A 14,998-nucleotide genomic window follows, 5' to 3' on the forward strand; every position below is an offset into this window, starting at 1 on the left:
AAGGTCAAAAACAGCAAATACACCCTGAAGAACAACAGATCAGAGGGCTTATCATACCAGATAATAGTGTATAAAAGCTACAGTAATTATGGGGTGTTTGGCTGGGGCGTCTGGGTCGTTCAGTTGGTTAAGTGTCTAACTTTGGCTCAGGTCATGATCTCAGGGTCCTGGGATCCAGTCCCGTGTCGGGCTCCCCTCTTAGTGGGAGCCCCTCTCCCTCTGTCCTTCTCTCCACTTGTTCTCCCTCTCTCTCTCAAATAAAATCTTTTTTTAAATTTTAAATTTAAATTAAATTTATTTATTTGAGAGAGAAAGAGCACGGAGCGGAGGGGCAGAGGAAGAGGGAAAGAGTCTTAAGCAGACTCCATCCTGATCGCAGAGCCTGAGGCAGGGCTCTATCTCATGACCCTGAGATCATGACCTGAGCCAAAAGCAAGAGTCCGATGCTTAACTGACTGAGCCACCCAGGAGCCCCAATAAAATCTTAAAAAAAAAAAACAACCAAAAATGGGTGCTTGGCTGGTTCAGTCTTTGGAAAGTGTGACTCTTGATTTCAGGGTTATGAGTTTGAGCCTCACGCTGGTTGTACAGGTTACTTAAAAAAAAAAAAAAAATATATATATATATATTTTTTTTTTTAAGATTTCATTTATTTATTTGAGAGAGAGAGAGAACATAAGCAGGGGGAGCAGCAGAGGGAGAGGTCATGACTTGAGCTGAAGGCAGACACTTACCAACTGAGCCACCCAGGTGCCCCAAAAATAAAATCTTAAAAAGACCAAACAAAACCAAACCCAAAACAAAACCCTACAGTAATTAAGACAGCATGATATTGGCAGAGGGATGTCCAACTGACAAAGAGAATAGCATATGGATCACAGATACAGGGAAATCTCAGGTATGAGAGGTGGAGTACAGTCTCAGGGGAAAGGAGGGGCTGAATTGGTTTTCCCAACTCCAGTTTTTCCCTCTAAGCCATTCTCCACGTTGCCACCAGAATGAGCTTTCTAAAACACAGAACTGGTTGTGTTAATTCTCCACCGAATGTATTCAGTAACAGCCTATTATCTACTACAGCTTTCTCCCATGTGTACATTAATAGATACTTTGGTGGTTACATAAATTGGAAATTTGTTGGACGAAACAAAGTTAAATGGGCTATTTTACAAGACTTCTCAAAGATGCTGATATTCTAAGGGCTGTGAACCTCTAAATGGGGGATAGCACATCTGGCTAATATCCCCCACATTTAATTTAATAGCAGCTTGAGGAACTAGTGCGTCTTGGAACATATACTGGGAATGGAAATAGTTATTTCCTCAACTGACATAGTATACTAGACAATGCAACAGGCAGATTGGGTGTAATGGTTTAGAACAGGGTCCGGGAGTCTCTACATTATAGCTGGTCACTTTGGTCAAGTTATTTAACCTCCTTGTGATTCAGTTTCCGTATTTGTAAAACAGGCACACACACACAGTGTTGTATATATTTAATAATGACTATGATGGGATTGCTGAGAGGATTAAATGAGGAACTAATAACAAAACAGTACATTTCTTTCCCTGCCCCTTAAAACTGGCAATGTAGTTAGAATGAATTATTGATTTAAGTCCAAGACTTACTGATGCTTGTAACAATGTGGCCCATTGCCGATATACCTAGTCCTATTTTTAAAGGCCAGCTCGAAAGAAAACCTCTTTGGAGAAGTTTCCTTAATCTAAAACCCTGAGATGAGAATTCATGCTTTTCTCCACTTTGTGTCCATAGTATCTTCTCTATCAATGCCATTACAGTTTCTTGTTTTAAAGATTTTATGTATTTATTTGACAGAGAGAGACACAGTGAGAGAGGGCACACAAGCTGGGTGAGTGGGAGAGGGAGAAGCAGGGTTCCCACGGAGCAGGGAGCCTGATGCGGGGCTCGATCTCGGGACCCTGGGATCATGACCTGAGCCGAAGGTAGATGCTTAACGACTGAGCCACCCAGACACCCCGCCCTCATTGTATCACAAGCTATTAGCTTCCTGTTTTTCATGTTAAAATAAATTAGGAGTGTAGGTAATGTTTAATCTGTACTTTTTGAATGAGTTGGGGATTTGAAAAATAATTTAAAAAATAAAAGGAATTTAAAAATTACAAGACGGGGCCTGGGTGGCTTGGTTGGTTAAGCATCCAACTCTTGATTTCGGCTCAGGTCATGATCTCAGGGTCTTGAGGTGGAACCCCGCCATGGGCTCCGTGCTGGGCTTGGTGCCTGCTTAAGATTCTCTCTCTCCCTCTCACTGCACACCCCACCCCACGCTCTCCCTTATAAATCAATATCTAAAAAAGTTACAAGAGAGAACAATTTAAATGGCAAGTTCAATTTAGAGGAAACACTTGCAGGACAAAGATACTGTGTGTTTAATATGTACCAGGGGCATGCTTTATATTTTTTCATTTGAAAATATTTGAATTTCTGGTTTGAACCTGCTGAAAAACAAGGAGAAATTTACTGAAGTCACTGCACCTGTAATACTTGGTGAATAATATCCAGGTTTCTCTCCTAGATCTTGAAACAAATTTGTTAAAATTTGTCTCCCGCAGTTGTAATATAAAACACAAATACCATTAAAAGGAAACAGTGAGGCCATTACCTGTATCTATTTACAGTTAAAATCCTTAATAGCACAAACTGAGAAGAATAGTGCTTAGACCCATATTCTCAATAAATGAAAAATGGGTTAACCTCACTGGCAACAAAAGATTTTGAGGGGAAAAAGTGTTATACCAAGAAGTAATATAAAAAAAAAAAAATACTAGTCAGTGCTAGAGAGGGTGCTATATTGAGGGAGATACTCTCACTACCTGTCAGTGAGAATATAAATTGGTAGGTTTTGGGGAATTTGATTTGCTTGCAAAGCCTTAAAAACAGCCAGATTTAGAAATCAGTCCTAATGAAATAATATGAAATACATAAAGATGTTCACTGTTACCTGTAATAGTGATAAACTGGAAAAAAAAAAAAACCCTCTAAATATACATACAATAAAGGGATGACTAAATTAAGGTTTATCTCTACGAAACCATTTAAAAGGCTATTATCCTGAAACCAATGTTACACTATATGTTAATTAACCAGAATTTAAATAAAAACTTGAAACAAACAAAGGCTATTATTATCTAGTTCTTATTAACATGAGTAAATGCTTACCTTATGTTTCACAAGGACGTGATCCTAATCTAGCTTGTTTTCACTGTTTTATTCCTACGGTATAGTATAAGGACTAGCATATAATTTTTTAAATTACAAAGTGGTTTTTTTTTAATTAAAATTATGCTTTTTAGAGCAGTTTTAGGTTCACAGCAAAATTGAGTGGAAGATATGGAGATTTCACTTATACCCCTTGTCCCTACACATGCATAGCCTTTCTCATTATCAACATCCCCCATGAGAGTGGTACATGTTATAATGGATGAACCTACACTGACACAGTATAACCACCCAAAGTCCATAGTTTACATTAGGGTTCACTCTTGGTGGTGTACAGTTTGAGGGTTTGGACAAATGTACAAAGACATGTATCCCTTATTATAATATCATAGAGCATTTTCACTGCTGAAGAATCCTCTGTGCTCCTTCAATTCATCCTTCTTTCCCCCCAACCCCTGGCAACCACTGATCTTTTTACTGTCTTTATAGTTTTGCCTTTTCTAGAATGTCATATGGTTGGACTCATACAGTATGCAGCCTTTTCAGACTGGCTTCTTTCACTTAGTGATGTGCATTTAAGGTTCCTCCATGTTTTTTCATGGCTTGATAGTTCATCTCTTTTTAGCGTTGAATAATATTCTATCATCTGGATGTACCAACTTATTTATCTATTTACCAACTAAAGGGTGTTTTGGTTGCTCTCAAGTTTTGGCAATTATGAGTAAGGCTGCTATAAACATCTGGGGACAGGTTTTTGCATGGACATGTTTTCAACTCCTTTGGGTAAATACCAGGGAGGGTGATTGCTGGATGGTTTGGTAAGAGCATGTTTTGTTTTTATAAGAAACTGACAAACTAACAGTCTCCCAAAGTGGCTGAAGCATTTTGCATTCCCACCATCAGTGAGGAAGAGTTCTTGTTCCTTCACATCCTCACCAGCATTTGGTGTTGTCAATGCTGTGGATTTTGGTCATTCCAGTAATGTGCAGTGCACATAATTTTTTTTTTCTTTAAAAAGTGGCTTTTTATGGGGCGCCTGGGTGGCTCAGTTGGTTAAGCGACTTCCTTCGGCTCAGGTCATGATCCTGGAGTCCCGGGATCGAGTCCCGCATCGGGCTCCCTGCTCAGCAGGGAGTCTGCTTCTCCCTCTGACCTTCCTCCTTCTCATGCTCTCTGTCTCTCATTCTCTCTGTCTCAAATAAATAAATAAAATCTTAAAAAAAAGTGGCTTTTAATTAATTTTTAACCTATAATTTCTTTTATTTATTTATTTAAATTCAACTAATTAACATATGTACATAAATTTTTAATAAATATTTGGTAGGGGCGCCTGGGTGGTTCAATCGGTAAGAGTCTGCCTTCCGCGCGGTCATGATCTTGGGGTCCTGGGATAGAGTCCCTTGTAGGGCTCTCTGCTTAGAGGGGAGTCTGCTTCTCCCTCTCCCTCTGCCCCTCCCCACCGCTCGTTCTCTCTCTCAAATGAAATCTTTTTAAAAAATAAAAAACAAAAAAATATTTGGAAAATGACTGAAAACTAATGTTCAGTGAAAAATGTAAAATTATATAAAACGGGATTTCTGCAGAAAATCAGTGTAGAAAAAAAACTGTAATGACACACAACCAAGTGGGAAAAGAGTCATGGGCATTTGTTAAAAATAGCTTTATTGAGGTATAATTTTACATACCCACTGTCTATGTACAGTTCAATGATTTTTTTTTTTTTAAGATTTTTATTTATTTATTTATTTATTTGAGACAGAGAGCATGAGAGGGAGGAGGGTCAGAGGGAGAAGCAGACTCCCCGCCGAGCAGGGGGAGCCCGATGCGGGACTCGATCCCGGGACTCCAGGATCATGACCTGAGCCGAAGGCAGTCGCCCAACCGACTGAGCCACCCAGGCGCCCCAGTTCAATGACATTTACACAGTTGAGCAAATATCACCATAATCCAGTATCATGGTCAATTTTTGTTTTCTCAGCCCATCTTTTCTGTATGGTAAAGGAGGATTTACTCTTTGAAAGGCCTCTTCACGGAAGGTTGGTGGAACTGAATTCTAGAATTACCCATAAAATTATTTTCTCGTCTAATGACCTGAGCCTCTCCCTTCAATTTGACGTATGCAACTTCCTAGCAGAAAGTGGATTTTAAAAGCAGCAGGAAGGTCCTGTGCGACCTTCCGTAGTAAAATGTTAAGGGTTGAGCAGGTACGATGCAGCCTAGCTTGTTTGGACGTCCCCAACCCACCTGGGAAGTTAGCCGCTACAGCCCACAGGCTGGGGCCACCATCCTCCGTGAAGTGCCCAGAGAAGGGACCTTCGTTGCACTCACTCAGCTCCCTAAACTTGGCTTCCCTTCGGGAAGAAGCCGACTGAGACAGGTTAGCACCTGAATACCCATCACAGCCCCGGCTCCCAGCGCCCCGCCTCCAGCCTCCTACCTGCAGAGAAGCAGAGCAAGGACAGCCGGTGCCTCAGGCGGGCCAAGCCTAGCACAGTGGGAGCAAAGAACATGGCTTCATCGTCGGGGTGCGCGATCACCAGGAGGGTCCTGCTTCCATCTCCCGGGACGCCAGCCGGCTCCAGACTCTTCATTCTTGCCCAGGAGTCCCAAACCCACAGGAAGCCCCATGCTAGGATCGCCGCTGCCAGACACAGAAAACCCACGGCTTCCATCCGCTCTAAGTGGCACTGCGCTTGCGCAGGAGGAAGGCTGCCGCACACCCAGCCTCCGGCGGGAAAACTGCACTCGCGGAAACTGCGTTCCGAGTTTAAGTCCGTTTTGCCGACGAGAGGCTCTAAACGTTGGGTTCCTGTTGTGGTTTTACAAGGACGCCTCCCAACCGTTCTTTATCTAGTTCTCTCTACTTTATGCAATCTCTACGACGTCTTTTTGCCTTCTCGATTTCAGAGACGAACCCCTTGCCGTCCGGCTTTCTGCCCCTGTCCTTACAGTGCCATGGGTTTAAAAAGAAGCGTTTGGAAATACCTGCCCTCCCTCTCTTGAATTCCCTCCTCTCTTCAGTTCACCACTTTGTAACTCATTTATTAAAACCCTAGGCTTCCTCGTAATTATTTGTTAGCCCCTTATCCGGATGAACCGACTCTGTTTTTCCTTCTTCATGTTGGCTTGTGGAGCGGCGGCTCCTCTGAAGGAAAAGCACGCGGTTACGGGGAACCGTCCAGTGATTCCTCTAGAAGGGTAAGGCTGAGCGAGCGCACTTCGTAGTCGCCGAGAGCCACGGGCTGCTCCGACGGGTGACTTTAGATTAAGGAACGACATCACGGACAAATCAGCAGCGCCTGACATGTCAGTGAAGTCCCGCTGCGAATTACAGCCGCAGCCCTGCAAACTATCTTGGGTAGGTCGACGTGCAGCCCTCTGGCTCCCAGCGCTGGGGACCTGCCTTCGCTCCCCGCAGCCCGGGCCGGAGGAGGCGGCGGGCCCGGTGCCGCCGCGCCGCGGAGGGGTCGCAGGGCCCGAGGCCAGGCCCCGGGTCCTTCCCTTTCCCACGCCCCGGGGAAGGCCCCGAGCGCGCGGGAGCCGGCAGGCTCGCGGCGGGCGCCCCGGCCCGAGTGCGCGATGGCAGCGCGCTGGGTCCGGCCCGCCCCGGCTTGGCCCCGGCGCGTCTCCGCTCGAGGGGACCGCCGCCCGCCAGGCTGAGGGGAGAGCCGAGGGCACCAGGCGCGGGGCGACCCAGGAAGCTCGGCCGAGGTAGGCGCCGCGCTCGGCCAGCGGAGGGAGTCGATCTCCCAGCCCTCCGGAAGGAGGAGGAGCCGGCGCCGGAGCCGCCTTAGCGGCGGCCGCCGGAGCCGAGGGGGAGGGAGAGGGGTTGAGTCAAGATGGCGGCCAAGGTGGCGAAACAGCAGCAGCGGCGGCGGCGGCGGCGGCTGGAGTGAGCTCCCAGCTTGCCGCGCCGAGCGAGGGCCCGGGGTAGGGACGCGCGGCGGGGCCGCGTCCTGCTCCTCAGGCCCGGGGGCGCGCCGGCTACCAGCTCCGCCAGCTCCTGGTGAGTAGGCCCCGGCGCCCGCAGCCCCGGCCTCCGGGCCCCCCGCTCCCTCCGGGGCTTCCGAGGGCTCCCAGCGCCGGCCGCGGGAGCGGCCTCTCGGCCCGGCGAGGGGCGTCGCGGGCCCGGTAGGTCCGGTTCCGCCGCAGACGCCCGGCCTCTTCCCCTCGGCCGCCCGGGGCGGCTCGGGCGCGGCGGGGAGCTGGGGCTGGGCGAGGGGAAGAGGCTTATGGAGTTTGGAGGAAGAATGGGCTGCGGCCGGCCGGGTGTCCTGTGGGGAGGGGGCGTGCGGAGTCCGGCGGGCCGACCGAGGGAGACCGGGGGGGCCGGGGCAGCCCAGGTGGGGCCGGCACAGGTGGCGGGCCTGGGCTCACTCTGAGGCGGAGTTGGTGGCCGTCTTGGGAGCGTGGAAGGGCTTAGGGAGGGTGACAGCGATGGACAAGTGCGTGAAGAGCAAACTAGTTCACCTTCTAAGCAAACCACTTCGGGGTGTAATGGCGAAGGGTGGGTAGTGGCGGAGATGGCAAAGATCGGAACCCTCTACCTCCTGCCTTTTATTACGGGTGTTTTACTGGGTGAAGTCGGTGAATTCTCTTTTATAGAGGAAGGAGGATTCGAGAAACTGTAATTGAGAAACCGGCCTTAATGGAGAGCAGACTGAATTCTTCGATTGGACTGGATTAGGTGTAGTTATTAGAGGTGGACGTGGGAATAAGTGATTTTTGTGAAAAGTGTTTGCTCAGGAAGCGTCAGTTTTCTTTTACTGATGTTGCACGCCATGGCGCCACTTCAGCAGAGTTAACCTTGGAGAGCAGTGATATAGGTAATTCTAATCTTTGGGATTAGTGTATTCACCTGCATCAGATTTGCTTCCCTGATCATATCCTAATTAATATTGAAATCTGCGTTCCTTGTGTGCATCCTGGCGAGGCAATGATGAGAGACAGAACACTGAGCCAAGAGCAACAGGCCCGGGATTTTAAAATGCCTACAAATATTCATTCGTTCGTTCAACATATCTTGATCAATAACTGCTGCTAATAGGTCACATGGGATTGACCTTTCCATAACTGAAGAGCCGTTGGCATTATTTAATTTTTAATAGTTTAAAAAAACGTCTTAATGTACCCTTTCATAAAAATATTTATTGGAGGAACCAAGTGGCCTGGGCTCGGGAGCAGATAGAACAATTTTAGAATCTTATTTAGAAATGGGTAAAAATTACCAAAGAAATAAACACAAGTTGTTGGAGGAAGAAATAGTGTTTGTATTCGCTTATTCTGTTAGATCCGGTGGGAGCTTATTTATTTATTTTAGTATTTATAGTACACAGTTGCCTTGCCTTGCTTTAAGCACACCTGTCAACAGAAATCAAGGTTAACACACGTATGTATAAATCATATGCACATACTTACATACATACATAAGGATGGGATTACTTGCAATACCAAAATACTCTTTCCTTTTGCAAAAGGCTTACCATATGTTGAACTACTCCCCCAGAGAAAATACAATACAAAGAGTCCTGATTCTTCCTTTTACTAAGTGACATTTTGGAACATGATCAGCCTTTCTGTGCTTCCCTTTCCTCATCTATGATAGTAGGAAAATATCCATTCTCTTAGGGTTGGCTGCTGTGATCCTAAGAGAGTTAATAGTTATGAAATTGCTTTAAACAGATAGAAAGGGTTATGTTTCTGTGAGGTAGTAACAACTTCCTTTGCACTCCTGAAGTGCTTATCTGCACATCTCCCGTGGCATTCACACTTTCTACCTTGTATTTAGGTATTTAGGAACCAGTTTTATCTCCTCTTGAGATCAGGATAGGCCCTTCTCAGATTTTATCTTTACGTTTAAGGCACCAGGTATGATTTTATTTTCTGTGTAGGGTATTGACACTGCAAATGTTTGTTGAATGAATAAACATTGTATTCTAATTAGAAAAATGTATTCACATTACGACTTAACCTGAATAGGCCTGTTACGTACTATAGCTGTGATTCCCTCCATCGCCTCTGAGAAAGATATATTTTTAACTGAATGCCTTTTTGGATTTAATCAGACAGTAAAACTTAAGTATTCAGTGTGCTCACATAATTTTTTAAAAGAAAATGCTTGAAAATAACTTATGTTTCTTTGAATTTAATTGAGTAAAAGTTGGTTCCAAAGCTAGGTAAATATAGTCAAGTTTTTGTAAGCTTTTTTTTTTTTTTTTTTTTCTTTTTAATTTGGGAAGTGGTGAGATTTTCTTGCCATTACTGCAGTAGGAAGCAAAGCCTTTTGAATAGGCCAGGGATTGATGTAGGTAAATGTCAGGCTATTTGTTACTTAGTTTTTTTAGTGTGTTTTGTTACTCAGTTTTAATTGTATTTTGTGATTTGTCTTAATTGCAATTTCAGATTCTTACTGATGCCTGGGAACCATGGAGGTCTAGCCTATTTAGTTACTTCAGTTTCTTCTCTTCAGATGTTGCATTTTGCTAGAGTACCTTGCAAAGAAGTGGTAAAGCTTGATCAGAATTTTTTTTTCTTTTTTCTTTTTTTTTAAGATTTTATTTATTTATTTGCCAGAGAGAGAGACAGCGAGAGAGGGAACACAAGCAGGGGGAGTGGGAGAGGGAGAAGCAGGTTTCCTGCGGAGCAGGGAGCCCGATGCGGAGCTCGATCCCAGGACTCTGGGATCATGACCTGAGCCGAAGGCAGACGCTTAATGGCGGAGCCACCCAGGCGCCCCCACAATTTATTTTCTATGGACTTACTTGTTGATTAGAGATTCATATGTAGTTCATTCACTTGTTCAACTGGTGTGACATGCCTTTTATGTTCAGGGTACATTACTAAATGCTTGCAAAGGTGTAAAGTTGAGCAGATCAATTATGTGCACAAATAAGTCTCTAGGTTGCCTGATATTTTGTCTTTTTCAGGTTTGAGGATGCAAGAAGTACATTTAGATTGATGGTTAAGGAAACATTTCGGTTTTTTTTTCTGTCAGGACTTCTTAGTATTGAAAAGCTATGAAAAGCTTCTGTCATGTAGCAATAACTGTATGTAGGACATCTGTTTTTTATTTGGTATTCTTGTGGTGGTGGTTTTCCTTGAACATTTTTACTGTTCTTCTACTATTTTTTCTACCCCAGAAGCTTGTGTGGTCAAAATATTACTTGGATAGTCTTCAGATACAACATACTTTTTTGTTTGTTTGTTCTCTTTGCATTTGAGAGTGAGACCATAGAAAGCCATGTTAATGTTCCTGTGGAGTTCTTCAGTTCGATTCCTCCGTGGGCGCTACTGTTACTTTTACTTAAAAGTGATCGCAAAAAACAAAACAAAAAACAAAAACTAAATTGGTTAAAATAGAATGCTAATAATTTATAGAATTATAGGATCTAGAGTCATAGATGATCTAATCTTACTTTACTCGTGAATAAACTGAGGGTCACGGAAGTGAAGTGATTTGCCTAAATTGTTGCAATTGGCCAGTGGTAGAATCCATTCTTATGACATCCAGTGTGGGACTCATTCCATTACACCATCTCATCCATCAGATGATTCAGCGTGATGATTGACAATTAGAACAAAAATCGGGGTGGATGGGGAATGAGAGATTACTTATTCAGCTTAGGTATTGGGTTTATCTTAACTTTAAATTTCTGCAATGAAACTATAGTTTGAAAAAAATTAGTATTGATCTACATCAATAATATGATCACTGGGAATTATTTGGTTTGCTTAATTTTTAATCTGTGATGAATATCTTCTTTTTTTTAAACATATTGTTTAAAAGATTTTATTTATTTATTTGAGAGAGCGAGAATGAGAGAGAGAGAGAGAGAGAGCACATGAGAGGGGGGAGGGTCAAAGGGAGAAGCAGACTCCCTGCTGAGCAGGGAGCCCGATGCAGGACTCAATCCCGGGACTCCAGGATCATGACCTGAGCAAAAGACAGTCGCTTAACCAACTGAGCCACCCAGGCGCCCCTGTGATGAATATCTTCTTAAACAAAAATGTCTTTGAGGTTGTCTGGACCTAGTGATAGTTCATGGAATTTAAGTATTACAGTAATAGAAATTGTATTATGTCGACGGTTAGGAACTTCTGAGACCCAAACAGGTTAAATTACTTTATATATTAGCTGTTGCTTGCTTTTCCTTCTTCCTTCCTTCCTTTTTTTTTTTTTTTTAAGATTTTATTTATTTGGGATAGAGAGAGAGCGAGTACAAGCAGGAGGGTGGAGGGGCAGAGGGAGAGGGAGAAGCATGCTCCCCACCCAGCAGGGGGTCCGATGCAGGGGCTGGATCCCAGGACCCAGAGATCATGACCTGAGCTGAAGGCAGACGCTTAACCGACTGAGCCACCCAGACACCCCTTGCTTCATCTACTTTCAAACTTCTGGATCTTTTTTTTTTTTTTTTTTTTTAAAGTATGAGGGACTTCAGTTGTTAAATAAAAGCTTAGATAAATAGCATGAATGTGGACTGTATTCTTAATGCTATGTTGAAAAGCACACATGTAGTATTAGTTTTCTATGGTACTTATGCCATAAAATTTATTTTTATTTTTTTATTTTTAAAGATTTTATTTATTTATTTGATAGAGTGAGAGAGCACAAGCAGGGGGAACAGTAGAGGGAGAGGGAGAAGCAGGCTCCCCGCTGTGGGGCTCCATCCCGGGACCTGGGGATCATGACCTGAGCCAAAGGCAGATGCTTAACCATCTGAGCCACCCAGGCGCCCCTCCATAAAATTTATTTTAAAGAAAGAAGCATATTGTTCTTTTTCAACTGAAATCCTCACATGAGTACTGAAGCATGTCATATTTATTCCATTTGGGCTGTTAAATAATATGCCTGTTTAGCCTAATGTGCCTTACTTCTGAAATCTACCACATTTAAATTCTGCCTATTTTCTGAGGGTTTAATCATATATTACTTCAGCCAGGAAGTCTCCCTCCTACTCCCTCTTCTCCAAAGATGTGTATTTCTGATTTTGGAAGTTCTTAATGCTTTACTTATGCCTCTATTATAATATCATAGTTATTTATGTACATGTCCATTTAGTCCCTGCTAGACCATAAGCCTATTGTGGGCATGTCTGTATCTCATGTCTACCTCAACTCCCAGAATAACACCGTACCCAGAAAGTGTGTACTAGAAATTTGTTAAATGTATAAAAAACCTAACTGCTAGAGTTACTTGGTACCATTGTTGAAGAAGCTGATTGATACACGTGTGGGAACTTGATGAATAGTTTATGTAAATTTAAAAACAGGTAGAAATTTACCAGTGTCAGCGAGAGACAAAGTATAATCCGTGAATTATCAAAACATTAAAAAAATTTTTTTTTGTCAGTTTACTGGGATTTTAGGGAGAAAGAAAGGAAGGAAGGGATTGGTTCATCTGACTGTATTTTCAGATAATGTTAGAACAAGAATATGTTAATATATATATACAGGGAATTTTGGAGTAGTTTCAGTGGTTAGAAAAAATTGTGAATTAAGAATATGGAATAGTTTGTTTATAGGATTGTTTTTTTTATTTTTTAAAAAGATTTTATTTACTTATTTGAGAGAGAGAGCACAAGAAGGAGTAGGGTCAGAGGGAGAAGCAGACTCCCTGCCGAGCAGGGAGCCCGATGCAGGACTCTATCCCAGGACTCCGGGATCATGACCTGAGCCAAAGGCAGTCGCTTAACCAACTGAGCCACCCAGGTGCCCTTTTATAGGATTATTGAAGAATACCTTTGACAGGTTCCCTTTGAAAGAATAGTACTGTTTAGTTTTAATATCAAAAATTAAATCTTTAAGTATACTAGTCAAGAGCAAATGAAAAGTCAAGGTGACCAAAGTATTTTGATTCCTCCCACCCCGTGTCTATTTGAGGAATAAAACTTGGGCTGGGTTTTTTTGTTTTTGTTTGGTTATATATGAATAAACTGATACTAAGCCAGAATAAGTTGAGGTTATATTTTTCTAGGAAAATTTGACACTTAGTTTTGCTTTGAGGGTCACCTTTCTGGTTACAATTCGCCTCCCCCCCCCCCACTTTTATTTAACTGACAGACTCTTCTTGACTTTTTTGTTGTCCTGGACAGTTCAGAGTCAGAGTAATTTGTTTTAGGCAGTTCATTTCTTTGGCGATAGCATATAGATTTGTATAACTTGGAAATATTTGTTTTAAATTGTAATCATCATGTCTTTGAACTCCTGTTCAAAGACGTTTAACTTTGTGTTACTTTTGATTAGGTTCTTTTAATTCAGTTTTGAATTACAATAACTTTTATGTATTTGGAATGAAACCAAAACTTGTGCTTTCTAGGAGTTACAGCCTAAAATATACACAGTATAAATATACCAGATGTAGGGAGTATATAGTCCATTAACTCTATGTGTGTGTGGGTGTTTATGTGTTGAGGGGAAGAGGGAGGAAGGATGGGGAGGAGGGAACTGAACAGAGCAGGAGGGGAGGAGTGGAAGGAGGAGTTGCTGTATAGTCACACAAAACCATTTTAATGAGTGAAGGGGGATGTGTTTATTTTGGAATCTTTGTCTTTCATCTATTATAAGTAATATGTTGTTTTACAGAGGACAATATAGAAGTATATAAAGAAGTTGACAGTACCATTTCCTAGATATAATCTTCTAAGTGTTTGTTGCATATTCTTTCAGATTTTTTTTTTTTTGGTGTGTGTAATTTCCTGTATTACAGGATCATAATATATTGTTCTTTTATGTGCTACTGTTTCATGTTGGTATATTTAGAGCTATTTCTGTCATTAATGGCCACATAGTATTCTGTTTATGAAAATACCATGATTTGTTTAACCAGTTTATGGCTACTAGTGTTGTTTTTTTTTTTTTTTTTTGTCTTTTTGTTTTTTCAGAAAAACAGAGCTGAGGTGAATTATTTTTGTGTATTTTGTGTACTTGCGTAAGCAGTTTTATAGGATAGATTCCTGAACAGTGGAGGTTTGGAAAGATATTGATACAAGTGTATCAGTATGCCCCAAACCCTGGCCAGTACTGGATGTTACAAATTAAAACATTTTGACAATTTAAGAAGGCGGGGGGTGGGGGGGTGGAAGTGATTCTAATTGGCTTTTATCAATTACTACTGAGGTTGGAATTTTTTTATGAGGGGAGTTGTATTTCTTTAATAAATTGCCTGCTTTAGGTTATTTTTTGATGGAGTTTTTGGTCTTTTTCAGATTGATATGCTCTTTATATATTAAGGTATTCACTTTTTTCAGACATATGCACACTCCCCACCCCCAGCTATTCTTTTTTTTTTTTTTAAGATTTTATTTATTCATTTGAGACACAGAGAGAGAGAGAGAGAGCATGAGCAGGGAGAGAGGCAGAGGGGGAGGGAGAAGCAGACTCCTTGCTGAGCCAGGAGCCCGATGTGGGGCTCGATCCCAGGACCCTGGGATCATCACCTGAGCCAAAGGCAGACGCTTAACCATCTGAGCCACCCAGGTGCCCCACCCCCAGCTATTGTTTTGTGTGTTTGCTTTTGAGAGAGAAAGAGACAGAGACAGAGGTAGGGGGAGGGGCAGAGGGAGAGAGAATCTTAAGCAGGCTCCACGCTCAGCACACGGAGGCTCAGGCTTGATCTCATGATCCTGAGATCATGACCTGAGCCAAAATCAAGAGTCGGACACTTAACTGACTGAGCCACCCAGGCGCCCCTCTTTTGTGTTATTATGTAGTCAGATATACCCAGTCCTGCTCTGTGTTCTCTGTGTGACCTTGGGCACATTACCTAACCTCTCTAAGCCTTACTTTCCTTATTTTTTAAATTACT

At 42.8% G+C, this 14,998-nt stretch overlaps 2 protein-coding genes across 42 annotated transcripts in view; one reads left to right on the plus strand and one right to left on the minus strand.

The window, feature by feature from the left end:
* PIGL (phosphatidylinositol glycan anchor biosynthesis class L) overlaps positions 1-6,913 on the minus strand; it is a 130,988-nt gene extending 124,075 nt beyond the window's left edge. For 23 of the 24 annotated variants that reach the window (XR_010408537.1, XR_010408538.1, XR_010408540.1 and 20 more), the window contains exon 1: positions 5,633-6,913. Coding sequence is in view for 18 of the 24 variants with exons in the window: in XM_064582698.1 (XP_064438768.1) it covers positions 5,633-5,867 (235 nt within the window). In the remaining 6 variants the exon portion in view is untranslated. The remainder of the gene's footprint in view (positions 1-5,632) is intronic. The other variant, XM_064582706.1, reaches the window with a different exon arrangement.
* Positions 6,914-7,026: 113 nt separating this feature from the next.
* NCOR1 (nuclear receptor corepressor 1) overlaps positions 7,027-14,998 on the plus strand; it is a 158,138-nt gene continuing 150,166 nt past the window's right edge. For 7 of the 18 annotated variants that reach the window (XM_064582679.1, XM_064582691.1, XM_064582687.1 and 4 more), the window contains exon 1: positions 7,030-7,201. The gene's annotated coding sequence lies outside the window, so the exon portion shown is untranslated. Of the gene's footprint in view, positions 7,202-14,998 lie in introns of all 18 variants that reach the window. The other 11 variants (XM_064582686.1, XM_064582689.1, XM_064582688.1 and 8 more) reach the window with 3 other exon arrangements.

Source organism: Mirounga angustirostris, unplaced genomic scaffold (assembly GCF_029215605.1).
Source record: "Mirounga angustirostris isolate CCGP_5_RB_7025 unplaced genomic scaffold, mMirAng1.0.hap1 SCAF_17, whole genome shotgun sequence".
Classification (NCBI taxonomy): Eukaryota; Metazoa; Chordata; class Mammalia; order Carnivora; family Phocidae; genus Mirounga; species Mirounga angustirostris.